At 38.2% G+C, this 23,792-nt stretch overlaps 1 protein-coding gene across 2 annotated transcripts; it reads right to left on the bottom strand.

Moving 5' to 3' along the window:
• Positions 1 to 320: 320 nt before the first annotated feature.
• On the bottom strand, positions 321 to 22,924 carry LOC140735578 (UBA-like domain-containing protein 1). Of its 2 annotated transcripts, XM_073060781.1 has the most exons (3): positions 22,209 to 22,906; positions 21,992 to 22,051; positions 321 to 1,847 (listed from the first exon to the last, which is right to left on the bottom strand). In XM_073060781.1, the coding sequence occupies exons 1-3, from the start codon at positions 22,326 to 22,328 to the stop codon at positions 1,557 to 1,559; spliced, it is 471 nt and encodes a 156-aa protein (XP_072916882.1). In that variant the 5' UTR covers positions 22,329 to 22,906; the 3' UTR covers positions 321 to 1,556. The 2 variants fall into 2 exon arrangements, with proteins under 2 accessions (XP_072916882.1, XP_072916883.1); XM_073060782.1 differs by lacking the exon at positions 21,992 to 22,051 and having other exon boundaries at positions 22,209 to 22,924.
• Positions 22,925 to 23,792: the final 868 nt, after the last annotated feature.

The raw sequence follows: 23,792 nt of genomic DNA on the forward strand, positions 1-23,792 counted from the left end.
TAATTATTCCAAACATTGTTTCAAATTTCCAAAAATACATTTAAAGTTCCCAATCTATGACACAAATGAGCTGTGCATCTATACTCCGTGCTGTAATGCCATCTCGATAAATCATATGTCTTGCCAATAATGCTCAATTTCATACCGTCGACATAGATAGTGTTCAAAACAGTCTGTTTCTGTGCTGTAAAATGTGTAACCAGTGTCTGTTCTCTAGTTGTATACTCAATTTTTTCAGGAAAGAAGAAAAAAGTCCACATCAAAACTTGTGCATGGTTCTTAAAATAGGATATAATCAAATTACTGAATCTTCAAATATATAGTTTCAATTCATATTTATTGTGCTTCAATTTTTATTTAAAACTGATGGCATACTTACCATCTGCTAAGGTTAAATATAAGATCAGTACAGGAGGAGTACCATTAGTACATACAATATTTATTTACCAACACAAAGATAAGTTAATTATTCATCAGGTACTCCACAAATATTGTGGAACAGTATCATTAAAAAAAATACATATCGATCTATTCGGAACAAGCAATCCTCAAGAAGCAAGAAATCTCATTAAAAGTAAAGGAAACAATTTGTGCAAAGATTTGTTTTGTCAACTTGGGTTTCTTTGACCATAAACATTCTTGAACTGGGGACATAGACAGAATAGGGCAGCAATGAAAGAGGAAGTGATAAGATAGATAAAACAGTTCTAAAAATAATTGGTACTCCCTGTCTGCGCATAACGTAGTACAAAAAAAATTATATAGTCCAAGTTTGACAAAAAGGACAAACCTGTACTCATTGCAACTGTTGCTAAGGTGAATTTAAATTCTATCACACAGTTGTTAAGAGTAGCAAAACACATTTTTTTTGTTTTTTTTAAACTTTCTTCTCCCCCCAATGTTTACATTTTAATGTACAGTATCATGCAATGGCACTTTTTTATATAAAACATTAAAACCTTACTGTAGTAGTCTGCCTGCAGTCAGTACACTAGGACTGCTTTTCTAGTTTCCCCTTCCCTCAGAAAACCTCATTCACAAACCAAATACAAAGATAAACAATGATTTGAAAACCTAATTTGCAATCCCTGTATTAAAGTTTATTATTTGTTTTAATTGTCCGTTGCTGCAATTCCACATACTCCCACCCTGTAATTCAATTGACAACTGCCACAATTTTACTGCAAAAAAGTAACGGAGTATTCTTTAAAAACCATTAGTGATCTTCATGGTTGTCTCTAATATAGCAGCTAATCACTGATAGGTTCCTTTTGAAGGGTCAACGATCATAAACAAGTTACTCAAAGTTAACAATTCCATTTTTGAAGTCAGGCTGATGGACTTGCAAGTCTTTTAATTGTGTCACACACATGCAAACTCCAGAAACAAGGCTTTGTTTGAAAATTGCTGGACCCATAATTCTTCTGCTACGAAGTTGAATCTTCCCTATTGTATTCCTTCAGTTCAGATTAGCTGCAGCACAATACAACAGAAACTATTTTATATTGACCCATGCAAGACTTTTCCTGCTTCACCTACAAAGCCATAAATAGGCCTCATCTCTCAGCCTCCATGGCAACATTAACCTTCTGTTCTGAGGTGGTTTGTTGGGACACTGCTGCTGGCCAGCCAGTATGTGGAGTGGGTGATGCTGGAGTCCACATGCCCTGCTGATTTGGAGGAGACATTGGCCAGCCTGAGTTGAAGTTTACAGGAGGAGGAGATGTTGCCATTGAGGCAATTGGACTGCTACTGTTGAAGCTTTCTGAAGCTTTCAGCCTTGAAAACATTGTAAGTGCATCTGGAAAATTAGGAGGTGTTGCGGGTGTATTAGCTGGAGTGCACATCTGTGAAAACACAAAACACAGAATCAACATACATCTCAATGAATTCAACTTTATCAGTATTGACTCACCACAATCTACCCAGACAAGGCTAAAATAATCACACAAAACACTTCAAATTTTTGGTCACTGTATGCCCAAAGGTCTAAACAAGAACAGTCAGAAAGCAGCAGCAGGCAATTGGCTCCTCTTGTTTGCTGTGCAACTCATTACGACTATGGGTGATGTTGAACCTCAAAAACCTCTCTGCATTCATTTCATATCCCTTATTGTTCCAGTTACATGGTCTCACCAAGATCTATATCTGGAGAAAAGTGCAAAGGATATCAGGATAGAAAGGATGTTGTGTTGGAAACACTAGTACCAAAAATGAGTGGGTCACCTTCTGAGGAAAGGTTGAACAGGCAAGGTTGAAGCTTAGAAAAGAGGCAGCGTACTGCAATTATACGCATCCTAAAGAACCTTGACTCAAGATGGGTGTTGCAGAAAATATAGAACTGGAGGTACAAGGATGGGATGCAGGAGTGGTGGTTGGACACTTACTTAAGATAGATGAGGAAATTTATGTTTTCTCTCTGAGAGCTGTGCGTCTTTAGAACATTTAAAAAGGCAGAAGTATAAACACTTTCAAAGGAAAAAGTAGATACACTTGATGAGCAAGAAGGTGAAAGATCATCAGAGGAAAATAGGAATGAGGAGAGGAAGTTATCAAAAGATCACATCTATGAATTACTCCTAAATCTAAACTCATGTTTTACTAGTTGAGTACCCCTTATCTGAAATGCTTTGGGCCAAAATTGTTTTGGATTTTGCAATATACGAGATGGATTAGGATCGTCATCATTTACAACTCTGAATTTATGTGCTAGGGGATAAGCAGTCTTTGTCTTACACTTGTTCATCACACATATGTACTAATGCAGCTGTTCAGTGTGTAAAATTTTCATCAACGACAATCTGGGCAAATTCAATGAGTTGCGCCATGTTCCGCAGACTATCACCACAAATCTTTTTTTAAAAAAATTAATGGTGTGCCTTTTCTTATATTTCTGCAACTAACCTGGTGAATCTTCACAACTACCTTCAATTTTCAGTTCATTGCAATAGATCTTTGCTGGTTTCATGATCAGCATGCCTATAATGGCATATGTTCACTCAGATGCTGATAAATCAACTCTTTTTTTCCCCACTTAAAAGTGAGTTTTTTCACTTTATGCAGCATTTTCCATTTTCATTAACTTTTGTTCATTACATGTGAGGTCATTTCTTAGAAATATCTGTGGTGCTCAGAGATCTGCGCATCATCTAGGAACCTTCCCAGTGTCTTGTGGAAAATTCCATTTGTGACATGATGCCAGCACTCAAAAATTCAGATTTTGGAATTTCAGTCAAGGGGTACTCAACATATATCTAAAATCCATTCACCACTATTTTGAAACTCAGTGACCAAGCTTCCACAGCCATCTTTAGTAAAGAATTCACTCCTTCAGGTGGAAAGGTTTTGTTTTCCAATGCCAATCCCATATTTTTGAGGTAACAACTAACTAAGGGAATCCAGCCCTATATTTACCTCAAAATCAAGCTTCAATAAATATTGTTTGTTCCACTGAAATAATCTCCTCAAAGAATATTATCAATAACAGCCTCTCTCCTTCCCTCAAGTATATCTTGTCCATATGCAAGGAGATTGCACATTCCAGTTGTGCTATCACAAGAACCTTGTATATTTGAAAGGACTTTCTTTACTGTCATGCAAATCTTCTCAATCTCCTCACAGCTCACACTCAAAAGGTTATACTTGTTTCCCCTTGTTCCATTGGTAATATAGATGGTGTACAATAGGAGGGGCCTAGAACCAATCTTTATGGCCAACGAGTCACAGCCTCCCAACATGAAATGAGGAATTTATTCCTCCATTTTCATGTCTTTTAACCAATTGTCAAGTGATGTCAGTATATTATTCAGAAACCCACTGTTCTGCATTCTATCAATTCTGTAAATCATTATCTCAAAAGTCTAAGATTTGTTAGTTAATTAACTTTTGAGATTGTGATTTACAGTGTGATCTACTTAATGATAGTTTCAAGTACATTCCCTACTGCAGACACCAGGCCAAATGTTTTGAAACTCTTCCAATATTAGGGAACTGCTCTACCCCTTTTAAGAAAATATGAAAGATGACATCTAAATACCATCCACCACCTCTACACTTAATGCTATACCAGAAATTAGATGCACATTAATTGTTATCATTTAGAAACAAATTGCCAAGGCCAAAACCAAAATCAAAATGCCAGCTTAAATATAGATTAGTTAAAAACAGCTAAAGAATTTTTGCTTAAACCAGAGGGAGAGAACATGAGGTACCAGTTTGTAATGGACATTTATTTTTGAGGGGGGCGGGGGGGGGGGGGGGGGGGGAGAAATGAGAGTGGAATTGGAATATCATCTTTACTGTATTAGATATATTCAAGACACTTGGTATGAACCTTGCCTGTATTTCATGTTTTATTCAGCATCAAATACAAGACATATCCCAAATTTGCAAAGAAATCGCAATTTCTGAGGAGTTATTCCAAAAGACCTCGGAACAAGATGTCTACACTTTAAAAGATTAAGTAAAAATGACAATACAATTTTTACGAACGTATTTAGTTTCCAATTACAAAAGCCAAAAGCTGACAAGGGAACTCAAAGAGTGCATAAAAGCAAATGAGAGCACATACGGTAAAGTGAAAATTAATGGGAAGTTAGAGGATTGAGAAGCAACAGAAGGCAACTAAAAGAGGTACAAGGAGGCAAAAGATGAAATATATAGGTAAGCTAGCCAATAGCCAATAATATAAAAGATACCAAAAGTTTTTCATATATAGGACTGTTGGAAGGTGACCTGGAGGGGAAGCAATGGGGGGGGGGGGGGGGGGGGGGGAGAAGAGACAAAGAAATGGCATACAAACTCAGTAAGTTGTGTCAGTTTTCACTGTGGAAGATGCTAGCAGTATGTCAAAAATTTGAGAATGTCAGAGGACAGAAGTGAGTTTAGTTGCTATTACTAAGGAGAAGATGCTTGGGAAGCTGAAATGTCTGAAGGTAGGTAAGTCACCTGGACCAGAAGGACTATACCCCAGGGTTCTGGGAGTGGTAGCTGAAGAGATTCTGGAAGCATTAGTAACGATCTTTCAGTACTCACTAGATTCTGGAATGGTTCTGGAGGACTGCAAAAGTCACTCCACCCTTTAAGGGAGGGAGGCAGAAGAAAGGAAATAATAGGTCAGTTAGCCCAACTTCAGTGGTTGCAAGTATGAGATTTTGGGGTACTTTGAGGCACGTGATAAAATAGGCCAAAGTCAGCAGATTTCATGAAGAGACTGGTAAGACCACACTTTCTGGTGGGCTACTGGTGACTAGTAGTGTTCCACAGGGATTGTGTTGGGACCATTTCCTTTCACAATATTTGTCAATGATTTGGATGACAAAATTAATAGCTTTGTGGCCAGATTTGCAGATGATACTAAGATAGGCAGAAAGGCAGGTACTGTTGAGGAAGCAGGGAGTCTGCAGAGAATTCAAGTGTATGGTTATGCACTTCGGTAAGTGGAATAAAGGCACAGGCTATTTTCTAAACAGGGAGAAAACTTTTTAAAAGATTGGAAGTACACAGGGTCTTGGGAATTCTTGTGCAATGTTCTCTAATGGGAACTTGCAGGTTCTGAAAGGTCTAGAATACAAGCGCAAGGATATGATGCTGAGGCTGTATAAGGCATTGGTCAGGACACACATTGAGCACTGAGAGCAATTTTGGGCCCTTTATTTAAGAAATGATGTGCTGGCATTGGAAAGAGTCCAAAGGAGTTCATGAGATTGATTCCAGGAATAAAAGGGTTAACATATTAGAAGCATTTGAGGACTGTGGCCTGTACTTGCTGGAGTTTAGATTGGGGGAGGGGGCAAACTCATTGAAACCTATAGAGTGGATGTTTCCATTAGTGGGCGAGTCTAGGACCAGTAGGCACCACCTCAGAATGGAAGGACGTCCATTTAAAACAATGAAGACGACAAATTTCTTTGGCTAGGCAGTAGTGAATCTATGGAATTCATTGCCACAGACTACTATGGAGGCCAAATGATCAGGTAAAGTCGAGGATGATAGGTTCCTGATTACTTAGGGCGTCAGAAATTACTGGGAGGATGCGGTTGAGAGAAATAATAAAGCAGTCATGATGGAATGGTGGGGCAGACTTGATGAATCAAATGGCCTACTTCGGCTCATATGCCTTTGGATGAAAGATCCAAAAGAGATTGTTTTATATGGATTTTCATTTTGAGGGATCATGAATAATCTAGTTCAGCTTCCTCCCTAGAAGCGAGTCTGGAATCAATCAATTCATTCTAAAAGGAAAAGAAATAACGAGCACTAAAGACAGCAAAAGCTATACATTGGCTGAAGTGTGGGTTTTCTTTCTCCAGAACCGATGGGAGTCTCCAGTCACCCAGCTATCCATTTCAGGTAATACTTGTGCCACTCAATGTAGTTTCCAAGATTATCTAAGTGTGTCCTACCTATCAAAAACAACTCCAAACCAAAATTACTACTCCACAGGGTTCTCTTCAGGAATCATCCAACAATGGACAATGCTACAAATTGGCAGGTGCTTACTGATGATGTGGTGGCAGATGGGGAGAGAAGTACAGTGCTGAGGTAAGATGAGTTTAAAAATACTGCTCTTGACATCAAGGCAACATCTGACAGGCATGGCATCTAAGTTCTAACACAAGGGGCATCACTGAGAACCAAGAGGAACATTCTCCAATGACAGGAGTAAAACCTAGTATAATTGAATGCAGCTAAGTTTTGTTTTTCCCGAGCCTTATCAACCCCAGATCACCACTAGTTTCTTAAGGCAATATTCTAGTCTCAAACCATATTCATATCAAATACATTCCACTTGCTTAGAACTTTAACACCCAAATAGCTCAACAGAACTAAGAAAAAGCAAACAACTTAACTAGCACCCTACAGCTGCGGAATGCTTGCACATCCCCTACAAATTATACTGTTGCAACTTCAGGTCTCAGAGCACCTTCCAAAACTTCACTCAAGATCAGCATTCTCAGTTACAATAAAATGGGCAAGGGCTCAATTGAGCATTAGAAAATGTTCAGCTTGGTCCTCCCCTTCTGAAACCTGACTCCAGCAGACAGCCTGTGGCAGGATGGGTATGGCAGACGTTGGATTACTTCAACACAAGTACACATGTTCAGTATGTGCCGGGGATGTGGAGGGTTGGCTGGTGCAACGCAGGATTTTAAGAATTACACTTACCTGCAAAATTGATAGCAATTAATGGCAGTTGCCCCCAGGATGAGGCCCAATTCCTTGCGTAAGCAGAAGCTTGCACAGGGAATGATACCAACCCTTGGTCAGATTTCAAGTGACAAAAACTTTTCAATAGCATAATACTGGACAATGAACAGCACGATGCAATTGATCTTTATGGTCAATAAAATTGCATTCTCAAAATTATTAGAATGATTAGAAACCCTGGATAGGGTGCAGGACTTTCCTCAGATGGGGAGATTTTTGTTTAAAAATGTTATCACCATTGGCCAACAGTACAGTCACTAACTTTTGCTCCACATTCCTAAACATTGAGAAGCAACACCAATTGTTCATTAAATTCATCTGTATGAATGATCTCTTGTAATACAAGATGCTTAAAAAGAGCATTTACTACAGACAGTATGGCAGTATTGGGGGGGGGGGGAGGGAGAGAAATGAACTTGTTTAACTTTGAAATGAATGCAGAATACACCCTTGGCAAATTGCAATACAAGTGTTATTCTCTTACCCTTGATAATTCTACTCCCCAATGAAACATCAGCTATGGAAATTTCTCAACATGCTATAAACATTTTTTTTTGCAATAAAAGCTTTGCCACAAAGAACTGCACCTGGGTTTTCTGATCATTAAAGACATTAAAGACTGACTATGACAGTTCACAGACACACACACACACACACACACACACACACACACACTCACTCTTCAGGTAATAAAGGTGTGCCAAATATTATCAAAATAACTGTATTTAAAAGTTTGTTTACCATTGACTCATTTTGTAGAGGTTCAACAGCATACAGCTGATTTCTAAGTCAGATAGTTGGACTAGAATAATTAATTTAATCTGCACAAAAGTTACAATTATTACATCTTCAAAAGTTCTAGCAGAAATCCTCAAATCTGAAATTAGCTAAATTTTGGTCTGTCCATTATGCATTGCTCAAGATGTCTGAATGGCTGAACTTATTACAGTAAATTGTAAAACTTGATCAATAAACCTATTTTTATTGCCTCAGGGTACAGATGGTTTCTGGTTTCATGCAACTAGAGAGATTAAATTTCTTACAATCATACTGCTTTGAACTGTGAAAACATGCAGTAGTCCTTTAATGAGAACATAGTTGGTCACTACCAAAATAAACTCACAGGTTAAAATGAGTAGAGGCAAAAATATAATTAAGTCAAATGATACACATCCAAGAATGCAAATCACATTTAGAACTTCAGTGTGCCAATCATGATCTAATGTCCAATAAATTTATAATCAGGGTAAAATGACCACCCACACTTCATGACTTAAAAATATTATCCAATTTCAAAACCCAAATCACCCGAGTAAAAGACATTGAAGAAAAACTGTTACAGTTCACAATGTTTTGTCTGAGATGATGATTATTATAAGCATTCTGGCTTCATGTATAAAATATAGATGAGCAACTGCATTGAACATTCAAACATAAACTTGCAATCCTAACACATCCTTAACACTTTTGTTTGGTCTGAAAAATTCAAAACCATTTCCCACATCCAGCTCAAGTACAGTACAGCATGTTCACCGCCAAATCTAACACCAGCCTAATAGGGCAAATCTAATCTCTTGTTGCCAAGGCAACAACTGCTATCTGGACATTGTACCTCTATTTACTTTATACAGTGAGTGTGATTTTAGTTTTACTAAGAGGTATTGATTAAAGCAGATATACAATGAATGGTATTTTTTTTCTTTTTAATAACAACTTGGAACAGCTTTATAAAGTTTTATTGACATACAGTACATATACTTCCTTCCCTTCTCTGACACAATGAAAACATTTGAAAATTAGATTCTGTTCTAGCTTTGAACAAGCTTGGCATTCCTGCAAAAATCTGCATGGTTTCAGAACTGCCAGAATATCATGTTTTATAACCTTAGCTGTTTACAAAAGCTGTACCCTTAACATTATTGTTAAATTCAAGGTACAGTTTGGTGGAAATAAATTGTACTCCATCAATTTCTCCTAGTACCACTTGGGAAAAAAACTGAATGAATGCATTCTTACAACAGCCAAATTACATATACATTTCTCATCATCAACACTAAAGCCCCATGCTATGTGAAACACTTAGATATAAGCTCAATAGAAAAGGTACATTGAAAGTGACTGGAAATTTAAATCTAAAATTATACAGGGAACTACCACTGAATACCATTCCCAGATCATCTTTCTGAACATCATGTGAAAAGAAAAATGTAGAAATCTTCAAGAAGTGTTAATATTTGCCTTGTTTCTCATGCTATAGATCAGCAACCAAATAAATGAAAACATTAATGTTAGAACCTAATAATTTCTAGGTTCACCGCTATGTTGAGCCAAGTAGCTCAAGATGTACGTTTATCACACCCAACTGCTTTTATTGAATTAACTTTCTTAAAGGAATACTTAGTGAGAGATGGTGTAACTAGTCTTACAGTACTTGCCCACTCAATAATGAAGCATCAGCAAGAGGGGAGAAATTTGATTTTGAACAAATGATAATATCCAAGAACTAGGAAATTGGCTTCTATAAACAAAACCCACCTATTTTAATTACATTTTCAACAATTCTATAAATTCAAACCACTTGGAAGACATCAACCACTTGAATAAGACACAGGAAAACACATTTTTCCAAAAACCAGCAATTATGAAATGATGTCTACTGATACTGTATCATTTAAGCTGAAAAAGAATGATAGTTAACAGTGGAAAATAGTAATTGACAGAAGCCTCTCTCTTGCCGTGAAACAATGACATTTGCTGAAAAATTACTTTGGTTGCTCTCAACACTTCAATATCATACCCAAAAGCCAAAATCAACATGTTTGTCTAGAAGGACAAAATAATGCCAACCAGGCATACAAATCATACAGCAATTACTGGCAAGTCAAAGATACCCGCGCACAGAAATTGTTAACAATTGGAAGCTGCTTTACTCTATCCAGCCATAAGTCTTGTGAAATTGGTAACTCAGCATCAATCTGTAAAAGAATTTGCAAATATTGCTGCAGGTTGGGTACATTATCAAATAAATTCAACTCAAAATTGTTATTGATGTATTAACAGCACAAGGGTTCTTTTAAGGCTAAAGATTCTCTACCCAATTTATGTCACTCAACATTTCCAACCATTAAAACAAAAGAATTATGCAGCCTTATTTTAACAATAAACAAATTAGGATTATTTTGAAAGATGTTCCAATTTTAATATATTCTCATGCTTTCTGAAGAATGATGGCAGGATCTTTAACAAAAAGTTACATTATGCTCCACTTACAGAAAAGTATAAAGTTTGATTAGCATGATAAATTGACAAGTCTGTCTTCTTAAATGGCACCCAATAAACTTTTCTAATGGCGAGTGACATATCAAACAAACCTCTGAAGAGCTTTCTCTCTTAACTATCTGGAACACAATTACAAATGGTCTGAATTCAATTTGGAAATGTTTTGGTCTAAATAATTAACTATATGAATAGCTGAATCAATAAAAGCAGTCCTTGATGTAGACAAAATTTTAAAGGACAGGAAAATTTTAGACAGTTAAAACAACTTTATGAAACGCAGTCACTGCTATATAACAACACTTCCAACTTTGGTACTATGGGCCATTCTCATTATCTACTGCTTGGGAATCCCAAAGTTACATAAGGGCTCTGTTCACGGAAACTGTAAGCCAATTTCGCCCTAACTCAGGAACAGTAGTCACATAACATGGACGTGCGATATGCACCACCTACTCCCGTGGCATCACTTGATCCTGAACGGGGAGCGAAGTAGGAGCTACACCTTGCCAAAGGGTGACCTGCAGGTTAGTGGAGGGAAGCAACACCTCACACCTCCTTTGGAAGAGGCGCATGCCCACCCTGCCAACTATAATGAGTATTACGAAACATATCACTGTGGCTTGAAAAATGTTTTAAAAATGGGAGAATTTGTGGAGCAAAGAAAGGTCATTCAAAACCAACTAAACTCCTGTACTATTTTTTTTATTTCACCAGGATTACTTGGCTTCCGTCTCATTATAACCTCAATATAAACATACAAGGAAACCAAATTCTACAGTCAAGTTGAGGCATCAAGGTTTCCTATGGAAATTGATATCAATGGAAAAATTCTTCAAGCTAGTTTCATTGTTAGCACAACAATGTTGGAAGCCAAATATCATGCATTTAGCATATTGATGCAAGTGTTACTAGGTTTGAGTATTTTTAGCCTGTTTTACAAATGATTTCCCCTCCATTGTTGTGTTGAGAGTGCAAAGTTCAAAGTAAATATATGTCATCATATACAACCCTGAGATTCATTTCCTGTGGGCACACTCAGCAAATCTATAGAATAGTAGCTATAACAGGGTCAATGAAAGATCAACCAGAGTGCAAAAGACAACAAACTGCCAATGCAAATATAAATAAATAGCGAGAACATGTGATAACGACATAACAAGTCCTTGAAAATGAGATCATTCGTTATGGGAAACATCTCAATGATGGGGCAAGTGAGTGCAGTCATCCCCTTTTAATAAAAGGGGTGATTGACAGATAGTAACCGTTCTTGAACCTGGTGGTGCAAGTCCTGAGGCTCTGTACTTTATACCTGATGGCAGCAGCAAGAAGACAGCATGGCCTGAGTACTGTGAATTTCTAATGATGATGCTACTTTCCCATGACAGCATTTCACGTAGATATGCTCTGTGGCTGGGAGAGCTTTACCCATGATGTACCCATAAATACTCAAAGTTTGTATTCATGTGTTCAGTTCCAATCACAACTTCCTGGATAATTAAAACTCTGCATGGACACATCTGTCTAATAGTACAGTGGACTCTGGTTAATTAGGGCAGCAGTATATTTGGGAAAGCTGTTAAAGACCAAAAACTAATTGAGAAAATAGCCAGGATGCCCTTCATTTATTTGCAGCAAGAGATCACAGTTAGACTGACTCAAGTTAGATCACATCTAACTTGAGTCAGATGCCCTTGTATGGCTGTTACAACACTACACCGTGCTTAGAATGATTTTTTTTAATCACGCCACTTGCATCTGCTTATGTTCAGAAACCACTGATTTTTGTCACTGATAGTTAGCGAAAAATAAGCAGACAATTCAGAATTGTTTTGCTCACTGTGGTTTCAGGCATTCAGGCATGGAGATGCCAGATATAGCCAGGAGAGCAAATGAAACTATTTCACTACTTCAACAAGTTATGAACTATGAAAAATTTGAAAGCGCTCTGGTTCCCTTCCACAATCCAAAGACCTACCAGGTAGATTAACTGGTCATTGTAAATTGTCCTGTGATTAGGTTAGGGAGACTTTTTAAAAGCTATTATTAATGCTTTTTGAGATAGTGATTTAGATGCATATCATATTTTTTTACTGAGTTAAGTATTGTATGTAATTAGTTTTGCTACAACAAGTGTATGGGACATTGGAAAAAAGTTGAATTTCCCCATGGGGATGAATAAAGTATCTATCTATCTATCAGGGTTGTGGGGCAGCTGGGCCAGCATGGCTCGAAAGGCTGGAATAGCCCATTTCTCGCTGCACTATCAAATAGATACACAAATGAACAAACAAACAAACATTGCTGAACTAAAGAATAGAATGTGTGATGGATCATATGTTGGTGCAACTCACTTCCCACCAAGCTGCATTCAACAATCTGGGACTGTTCTGAGCCAAATATAGTTAGCTTTATGCAGCCATCTGGCATGGGACATTGACTTGCCAACTTGCATGGAAATTGGGTAAACGAATGAGTTATATCTCTTATTTGAAATAATGTTTTTAATTTACATCACATAAATGAGTTAACTACAATAATATTAATTTTTGAATATTGAAATATATTTCAGCTGTTTCCATAAGGTCTCTGATCATCACAATTTAGGAAGAGTTTAAAAAAGTCTTTGACAATCAATTTGTCAAAAGTCGGTGGGGTAAGATCACAATATGCACCATTTGAGACTTCGTTTATTTACAGACTTCTCCAGATCACAGAATGATTCCAATCATCAAGCAAAGTTCTGGGAACCACACAATCACAGGTATAGCACTCAAGAAACAGGAGTGGGAGTAGGCCAATCCAATCTCAGCTATGTTTCTCCACATTCTTGTTCTCTCCACATATCGCTCTACTGCCTCATAGATCAAATATGTTACAATCACTACCTTTAATATACCGAACGACTTCACCTTCATACCTCTTCAGATTGAGAATTTTAAAGTCATAACCGTCAAAATAAATTCAGGCTCACTTCAATCTTAAAACCCCCTTATTCTGAAAATTTGCCCCTAGTACTGGATACCCACACTAGAAGCAGTCTTTTAGTGTCACCCTCAGAATCTTGTATCTCTCAGTAAGATTTCTCATTCTTCTGAATTCCAAAGAGTATATGATTAACCTTTCCCCATATATCATTGGTATCTCAGGAATCAACCCAGTGAACTTCTTTGCATTGCTTCCAATGTAAACATATTAAATTAAGACAAAACTGTATGAAGCACTCACAGTGGAATCTCATTCAGCACTAAGTTGCATCAGACCTTGTATATTCCAAGTCACCTGTCATGAAAACCAACATTCCGCTAGCCTTCCTAATTACAGGCTGTATCCACATGCCAACCCTTTGTATTTCAATAGATATCCTTCTAAATTACAACGTTTTGATTTCTCATTTAATTTAGATATCATAATTTACTTTTCTTATTCATCTTAGTGGAAAACTTCATATTTTCTCACATTATATTCCACATGGAAAATACTGTAAATTGTAGGGTTGCTAATTCAACCCTAATGCAACTAAGAGATCAAAGCTGGATATCCTCTGGCAAGAACCTTACCTCCCTACACTCCAAAAACTTGACAGTGGTTACAAATTACAGGTCAGGAACAGCTGAACAAGTTGGCCCCAATAACTCTTAAGAAACAACAGCATGTGGATGCAAATGCTCAGTTGAAGGGCACAATATCTACCACACAAAACAAACACCACTACTGTCATCAATGCTTAGTGATTGTAGTGCATTCAAGGTATTTTACAGCAACCTGCTGCTGAATCTTCTAAAACCCACAATTTTCATTACCAAAGGACAGCAGGTAAATGGCAATATTTTTGGCGTTAAGTTCTCAACACCACATTCTATCCTTCTTTGTTTCTGGGTCAAAATGTTAGAAATTCTTAACACAAAATACCAGTTAGCAAATTACCTCAACAAAATATTTAGGACTCTTTGCAAGATGAACTAAAATTAGACACCCAGCTAAATAAAAGCATAACTATGTTCTAAAGTTATGCTCAAGAGCTGGGTTGCAAGAAGCTTCAAGGAAAATGACAAGTAGACTGGTTCAAAGAGGTCTTTAAAAGAAGGGAATTGAGTTTTTTTTAAGCCAAAGATAACCAATGGTAGAATTATTCATTTAGTGATGATCATGAAGTCAGAATGAAGCAAAGTTATCAAAAGACTAGATCAGTTAAGATTACAAATACAAGGGCAATACCTAAATGCTTCCAATGGGAATATTATGCATCATGCTTTTTTCCCCTCTCCAAATCAAAGTGCTCTTAAACTTTTTTTTCCTCCAATAATGTATCTGGCACATGACGTAGGGCAAAATGACCCTTTTATTTGCAACGTCAGAAACAAAGCAAAACAGTGTCTTACCTAGATGTTGCAAATGTTTTTTTCCTCCACCCCCCAACTATCTTGGTGGAAGCACACAGTTGTACTCTAGTTCCTAAAAAAAATATTCTAGACTTCCTCCTATAGCAAATATGCAAGATATCTGACTACCGGGTAACAAATGAAGCCTCTTAAAAATTGAATTCGAATTTATCTTCTGCTACTTCACAATAGTAAACTTCATCTGCTGTATCTGCAGTGAAAACAGTCAATTTACCCTGCTTTTTTCCAAATTCCATGTGGAATTTTTCTCAAGAATTGCCAGGAGGCCACATACATTTCTGGTCTGAAGTAATCACAGTGTTTATTCCAGCATACCTTGGTGCTAGTCATGCACTTAGAATGATCCAAGCAAGCAATCAAAACTTCTAGCATAATGGCTTTCAGGTCCTCAACACACTGACTTAATGCTGATGACACAAATTAATTCACCAGGTTCACATCTATGACTAACTATGGAGACGGAAGAGACTGCACATGCTGGACCTGAAGCAAATACATCCACTGTAACAACTCACCAGATCACAGTATCATGGTCAAAACCCTGAATCAGGACTACTTTCTTCTGAAACACTGGTTAGAAACCTTAAACATTAAGGAACCATATTTATGTTCATTTGGAAAAGCACGTTCTGATACAGTCATAAACACAGCTTTGAAGTTGGGAAAAAAATCATGTCCTGCTAAATGTTTTACTAACATGTAACCAAGCAAATTGATGAAAATAGGATACTAGATGCGGTTTACATTAACTTTAGCAAAGTCATAGGTTTGTCCAGGTTAAGGCACATGGAATCCAAGGTGCAGTGGCAAACTAAGTCAAAAATTAGCTTGGTAATGGAAGACAAAGTAGTGGTGGGTTGGTCTTCTTTGACTGGAAGTCTGTAACCAAATGATACAACGTATGGAGTAGTGCTGAGATCTTTGTTGTCATAAACATGAACACGACTTGGAACCAATCGGAAGGAGACTGGTTAGCGAATTTGGTGGCAACACAAAAATTGGTGAAGCACTAGACAGCAAAGAAGGCTGTGATCATTGGATAGTCTATTCAATCCAGACAAGTATGAAGTAATGCACTTTGGGATGCCAAATAAGAACAGGACACATACAGGAAACACAGGGACTCTGGGATGCAGCTATCCGAAAACTGGGATAAACATGAAAAGGACAGTGATAAAGGCACTCGGCTTATTTCCCTTCATGCACTGAAACACTAAGTACAAGAGATAGAATGTTATGTAGTTGCTGGATAAAACATTGGACTGGCTGCACTTGAACTTTGGTCACTACCATAAAGATATGATATCATTAGAAAGACTGGGAAAGAGATTTAGCAGATTAAATAGACTGGATATATTCTCACTGAAATATAGAAGGAAGAGAATAGCCTTACTAAGTTTACAAAATTTGGGGGGCAGATAGCTTAATGGCTTTTTCTAGGGTAAGGGAGTTTACAACTGACGAGTGTAGTTTTAAGGAAAATTGCAAGTTATTTAAAGGCGAGTTGAGGCTTTTTGCATGCTGTGGGTGGTGGTTATATGCAGAGAGCAGTAGTAGAGGCAGATACAATTATGAACTTTAAAAGGCATTTGGACAAATATTTAGAAACAGTAGAGGGATACAGGCCTAATGCAGGCAAATGGGATTGGCGTAGTCATCATCAAGGAGCTGGACTGAATTGCTTATTTCTGTGACAATAAACTACCACTTACATTTGGCATTATTTTGTAGGAGACACATGTACTGGTAAAAGGAAAAAATGTCAGAACTTCCGAGACAGTTTTACAGCCTTCAGTATAATTTATTTCAACCCATTCTAGGATAGTTGAAGGATATTTATAAACAAAAGCATTACTCAGAGAGACTGGGATTGTTTGGCAGGCTGTGTAGTCCACTGCTGTTTGGGCATGGCCCCCATGTTACCGTCTTGGAAAGAATGAAGATGGTTTGTGCCATATTGGATGCCCCATTTCAAGTAATTGAAGGACAAAGAACTCGAGTCAAAATGGATATAATAATTTTAGACAAATCACAAACAAGAGAAAATCTGCAGACGTTGGAAATCCGAGCAACACACACACACACACACAGTGCTGGAGGAACTCAGCAGGCCATGAAGCATCTATGGAAAAAAGTAGAGTCAACGTTTAGGGCCAAAACCCTTCAGCAGGACTGAGTTCTTTGAGTACTCTTATGTTTATCTTTCTGCAAATCACATTCAAGGCATAATATTTTCTTTGGGACCCCTGTATATATGGTCAGGTTTTATGGACTGTCCACTACATTTGATTGATCAAGATTAGTCACAAACTCTGAATGCTGTTATTGGTCACCTATCCTATTAACAGAAAGGGAGGATTTTGCAGAGAACGTTGGCAGTATTCAAGTGAATTCAGATGAAAATTATCTGAAATACAGAAGAGGGTGAGAAATCACTGTTCTCCAGTAGACCATGAACTTAATGGCAGTTATCAAGTCTTGATTTTCATTTTCTATAGATTAACAGAGGGCTACACTGAAGCACTGAAAACAGTAATCAATTGCAGTTAATGATGGTTGCTCCCAAAAGATAGAAAGTGAATTAGAGAGAATTAATATGGGCCTTGTTTACTTTGTGTGGTATAGAAAGTGATCTATACATTAGAGAATTGCTTATTTTGTTTTGTGGGATGGGCTGTGGGTCATTGTACAGCAGTGGCAAGCGCAAGAGTCAGCTATGACCAGGAGTTCAGCCTTCCAATGTGTGCATATGTATACATATCGAAAAGGAGGAGCTGAGCAAGTTTTAATGTTGGCTGCATGACAACCTTTCAAACAGATCCAGCACAAGGAAAAACAGGTTATGCAATATTGTGCTCAAGTAAATGCCTTAGGGACAATGAGTGAAGAAAAAGAAAACTGCAACAAGGATGACGTAAGCTCTGAAGAGCAAGTTCTCCCACTCCATTTCCACTCACTCTTAATGAATTCTGTACTTGTAACATATTTGAATGAATGTGGATTTTGCATTATAGGCTCTTGCAACCATTGCTGTCTACTATTAATTGTCAATGAAGGACAGGGCTGTGCTTGAAGTCAGAAATGCATGAACAACTATCATGAATTAACCTAATGCCAAATAAAACGTGGCTTTCAGACATGTGGCTGTGGAATTTCCAATTCTGCTTCTAAATAACCTACAAAGCCATCAAATGTATTTTTCCAACTGTTTATAATGTTACAAACATTGTTTGTGGACCTTTAGTTCTATTCTATACTTGCTATAAAACCCAAGGGATAACTCTTCGCTCAACAATCTATTATTCTGTCAAGATTTTCTTTAAGACGCTATCTATCATACGGAATAAGTAACCCTACATTCATCATCAGCCTAAAGGAACATTTATGAAAAACAATCTTACTTAATTGAACATTAGTTCAACAGAAGACTCAATCTCCACAAACAAAAACAATCACATGTCCATTCATAAAAATAGACTGGTGATCGAAATCAAACAGCACATTGGATTAGTTTTCCATAATCCACCATTCATTGCATAATCAATTTTCCTCACTTCAACATGCATTGTTTAATTTCTATATCAAATAACATTCAGTGCACTATTTTGCATAAATCATTGTATTTTCTTCCAACTACTTTAGCATAACTGTTTTAAGATGTGAACCACCATGCTTGAATGGAACCCGATGTAGTCCTGAATGAAATTTAACAAAAATACAATGTTAGTTAACACTGTATATCCACTATGTACTATATTAGCCATTTTGATATTCAAAAGTAAAACAGATCCCTCATAACTAAATCTTATAGAATCATGCTCTTTGCACAGTAATCATTGCAACATCTTTTGAGAAAAAAATTGAAACTATATATAAAGAATTAAAGGTAGCCAATGACAACTGCTGACTGAAAATGCTCATTTAAATCATGAACATGATTTTTTCCAATCACACTAATTTTATTGTCTCCAAGCAACTCCCACAAACCCCCTTAAAAAAATTATCATGTAGAAATGTTGTAATGATTTCAATGAGATAGACACGGGTCCATTTTGCTTCACACTAATTCAAATGTAATTGCTTTCCTTACACCTTGTGCTTTCTGCCTGTCAATGTTGCTGGCATATTATTCCCCCAACTCCCAGAAATATTCAGCAAATTAAATTTGTATCTGGAAAGAGGAAATGGGCTTCGGTTGTATTTTATACTGAAATCAGGTTAAAAACATAAACATATCTAATGTGCAAAGGACAAGATGCGCAAATAATAAAAAAGTAAAGCAATTTCTACTCATTTTACAGAATGGACTTTTCCTTGCAAACTACTTCACCTTAACAAGTTTACCATATGGCAGACGAAACATGGAATAACACAAATCCAGTCAACAGTTTGTGTGGAGTTAGATGCTCTCAGCAAGGACCAGAGGCAACTCAGTGGCCATGAATAAAGATAATGCTTTTTAATATACACAAACATAATGCAAGGTTAGTTTGTAGTGTGACTGTTCTTTTTCAGATTGCATTCAGTGTGCACTTATGGTGCATACGCAGGGTTAACTACTTGACCAAAATATCAGAAGACTGTCATGTGTTTGATGAACTGCACACTAACAATCAATGTTTTCATAATATTAATGGTGAAAAAATGCACTATGCAGAATAAAAATCTTTGGAACAGTTACTATTACACACAAGTTATAAATTTGAATTGGCAATATAGTTCACATATTCAGTTTTATTCCTCAATTTCTGTATTTATTTTGGATGTCAGTTCAAGGAGAAAGGGACAATGGCCAAATTAAAGTAAAAAAAAAGACAAGAAAAAATCCACAGGCTTTTTGCAATACACAACTTGAGAGAAAAATCAGTAAAGTAAAATTATTTCTGTACCTGCATTACTCCAGTACATTGTTCGAGCCCTTCTTACATGAGCAAAACATCAAAAATCTCAAACATCTGGCTTTCTGTAAATAACACTACTTTGAATCTAGAAATGTCTTCATTGTTTATAGTAGTAGTTACTATCATGTGCAGCTTGTCATTCCCCTTTAATTGTGATATATTGTCAATGAAAGGCAACTGTAAAATGCCGAGTTCTGCTTTATTCACTGCACTAAAATCTGAATGATGATCGCATCACTCCTTTCATTTTGTCAGCATTGCAGTTAATCCATTAATGTCTCACTTCCAGCAATCTCAGCCTGGCCTGGCAGACGAGACAAGGCTGCTACAGGTTTGGCTGGACTTGATGCAATTGAAACGACAACTCACATCTGGTTCTTGACTAAGCACAGATATCATTTCCAGACCTCTATTCATAGAAATCAAGGTTTTCAATGCAACAATTCAGTTATTTCTTACTTCGTCTAGAGACATTTAAGTCAATGAGAATCTTGCAATTACTGAAAGATTTTAAATTTGTTTCCTTTAAAATTTCTTCTTTAAGATTTTGAAATTGCATTGTACTAAAAGCATTAACTACAACACCATTAATGTTAATGCTTTTGACAATGATATATGTAACTGCTTTTAGTATACAAAAATGTAGCATTTCTATAAAGGAACATAAAATTCAATAAGAGCACTTTATATAACGTTGAAAACGAACAGCTGAAATCACAAAGTCAATCAGCAATTTAATCAATGTTTCTTTTCATTCTAGGCTTCACAAGCCTAGAAAAACTTCACTATCAACATTGGCTGTTTCATAAGGAATCCATTTTATTTCAACTTCCTGTCAATGGAAAATGCCTATTTACATGGAGGACTGTTTGGGTGAACTGTGCCATGGGGGATGGGAGAAAAACTACTGGCAGGAAATAAACAACACACTCCGCGATCAGGAGGAAATCGAACCGAGCTGTTTCATCATTCACTGTTGTTTTAAGCATTTCCATCTTTTCACACTTTTACAATTTACTATAAATTCTTATTGGCAAACCATGTGGTTTCCCTCTCTCTGGCAAATTTACTACTGTTCTTTCAGATTGGCTTGGGAATTTTAATTCTTGCCTATTGAAAAGACGAACCGCCAAGAAGGTATATTCTTGACATTCAAAATCTTCCAGGTTTCTCTTTCTACCATTAACGTATTCATAACTAAAATAAATAAAGAACTTTGAACTAACGCCAGTCTTAATACAACAAATAACGCCATAGGAAGTAGCTTGCCACATGTCTGCAGAAACGAATGTTTATGCTAACGTAGATGAGTTTAAAAATGGCTGCCAATACACAACCTTCCACTTTCTAAACAGTCTTCATCTCTCGATTTAAGAGATCTAATTCGTCTTATGAACGTGTTAGATAGCATGCATAAAATTCAAACTATTTAACCACAACTAAAAAAATTATTTTTTTTACAAATAGCGTAAAAAATAACTATGCAAAATACAAATTTGAAAACATTCGCACTAAAGTCTAACAAGTGACATCGGCACATGATTAGACCAAACATACCATTGACCATTCGCACGGTCCTTTGGAAAAAAAATCGCGAGAAACGCGTCCACCACATGGAACAGTTAATTCAAAATGTATTAAAATATACATTTTGCACGTTGCACGTACGACACCTACAGAACATCGGAACAACAATATTTCTAAAAGGAATTCCAGGGATCGTAATAGGGTTTAACGTAGCGTGCGGAAACCATAACATTGCGATCACAACACACAGGATGACAAACTCTTCCACGCGTTTATCATCGACCCCTTCTTTAAGAGTATCAGAAAAAGGTTAGTTCCCCAAATTGAAAAGGATGCGTATTGTTAATCCATTGATAAATAATATAAGGGAACACGAGAAAAATAAACAAAAGGCGATTGTAAGATAATCAGAATATGAGGAGGCTTCGGTTCTCCAAAACATTCCCACGCACCCAGCGGCAGAGGGGACCGGGTGCGGGGTGGCAGTGATGGTCGGACATGATGAGGCAGCAGCCGGGCGGGCAGGAGCCGCCGGGTTTGTGTTTATTTTCCTCTAGCGGCCTGATCCCAACATGGCGGCACCGGGGAGGGAGAGGGAGGGAGGGAGGGGAGCGGGCAATGCCGGCCATCGTCCGAACCCCAGCTTCGCCCACAGCCTGACCCACCGACACTTACCATCTGATGGTGATGATTGTAGGGCACGTTGGCTTCTTGGAAGAAGGCGCTCAGGGCCGTCTTCAGGGAACCGAGAGGAGGGAAGGGGGGGGAGGGGAAAGGAAAGAAAAACGGTCAGCATCAACACACACACACACAGTCGGAAATAATTCAGCAATTGAGGCCGGTTCTTCGTCGTCGTCCGTCCCCCCCCACCCCACCACACCACCTTCTTTACCTCGAACTGCCAGTGCGCCGCCTGCAAGAGCTGCTTAGCCTGATCTGCCGCACATCCTGCGGTCAGCACGAACTGGTTTATCATCACTTGGTGTTTCAGCTCGTCCATATTAACGGACATGGTGTGAGCCAGCGACAGGGAGACGAGGTCCCCCCACCTCACGCACTCTTGTAAATATTGCTAACCGACTGCAGAGACGGTCGGGGGAGGGGGGGACGAGCTGGTAACTTTTTCCTCGCCCGAGCCGGTGTGTGCTCGTCCTCCTGTTAATTATGCCGGTGGTTGTTTGTTTTTGCTCGCCAAGCTCTCACACTAACGTGCTCCGAGACACCAGCGGGTCCCAACACGAATACAAATATTTACGTAGCGTTCGGAGTACAAACCACGCCCCTCCCTTTGAATGGCAGGTGACGTCACAAAACGCCCGCCCGTTGATTGACTGCTGACGTCACGACGCCGCCGCTCCCGCTCCCAACGAATTCGGAGCGGGAGGAGGGGGGAGTCAACAACGGCTGGACTTTATCCCTCCCGCCGATTCTTGCCCGGGTTCGGCGGGGGTGGGGGATTATTTTCTCCCTTCGCCACTGCTTTCCTATTATTCACATTTAGAAATGATTATACTCATGTGACGTTCCCCCGGCGCCTTTTCGAAGAGCCGGCTGAAGGCTATGTTTTTGTTTTGAGGGGAAACCAAGCGCCTTAGACGGTATTTCGCCACCACACCCGCCTCTCGTTGATTAATACGTTATGCAAATTACTCTGGGAAGGAGGGAGATGCTGGGCATTGAACCGACCGGCGTCCTACGACTCCCACAATCCCACGCGGCCCTTGCGGCATTCCCTGTTTGCAATCGGGTGACGTATTTGATTGGCAGATCGAGGGAACCAATCGGGACTCAAGCTGTTAGTATCTGACCTTATAAGGCAGCTTTAGCGTGTTGGGCTTTACCAGCGAAGGTAAACACGCAGGCTGGACCAATGGCAGTGCGCCGGCGGGTTGACACGGCTCCGTGTTTTTATCACGTAGACACGTGATGCAATGCATGCGTTGCTGTCTGGCCAGGATTGATGTTGACAGTTAGGGAGTGGTACCGTAACTACGTGCGCTGTTGTAATTGGACTGATTCTGTGCATGAGTCAACTTTCTTAGATTGATAAAATATCACTTTTTTCTTGTCAGAGAGCTCCCTTTGTAACACGTGCTTAAAACAAAATCTTCCGCTAGGAATTACCTCTTTTGTTCATACAGATTAGTTCATTGATTTTACACCGTGTCTCAGGAACTGAAACAGCGTCCTTCCACTACAGTTCCTTTTGACCTTTCTGCCTCATTTACAAAATATATCATAGTTGCATTGGAATTCGAAAGATACCTAAAACATGCATAGGCACTTCCATACGGCTTTTTAAAAATCCCCAATGGGAAACTTCGAGAAGGAGTAGGTGACTAGGCCTCTCAAACCTCTCCTACCAGTCATGATCATAGGCTGGTCTATGCTAGCATCAACTCCTGTGCCTGATCCCATTAACCTTCACTTTTTTCATTTTTATGTAAAATCTGTCTAATGATCTGAACCTTGGTAG

This window comes from Hemitrygon akajei, chromosome 11 (assembly GCF_048418815.1).
Source record: "Hemitrygon akajei chromosome 11, sHemAka1.3, whole genome shotgun sequence".
Taxonomy (NCBI): domain Eukaryota; kingdom Metazoa; phylum Chordata; class Chondrichthyes; order Myliobatiformes; family Dasyatidae; genus Hemitrygon; species Hemitrygon akajei.

What these genes read in the sequence shown, in the direction of transcription:
- LOC140735578 (XM_073060781.1), bottom strand. Translation starts at nt 22,328, where the DNA reads ATGTCCGTTAATATGGACGAGCTGAAACACCAAGTGATGATAAACCAG. An exon ending in CGGCGCACTGGCAGTTCGAG is followed by an intron (nt 22,052 to 22,208) that starts GTAAAGAAGGTG and finishes GGTTCCCTGAAG; the next exon opens with ACGGCCCTGAGCGCCTTCTT. An exon ending in ACAATCATCACCATCAGATG is followed by an intron (nt 1,848 to 21,991) that starts GTAAGTGTCGGT and finishes GTGTTTTCACAG; the next exon opens with ATGTGCACTCCAGCTAATAC.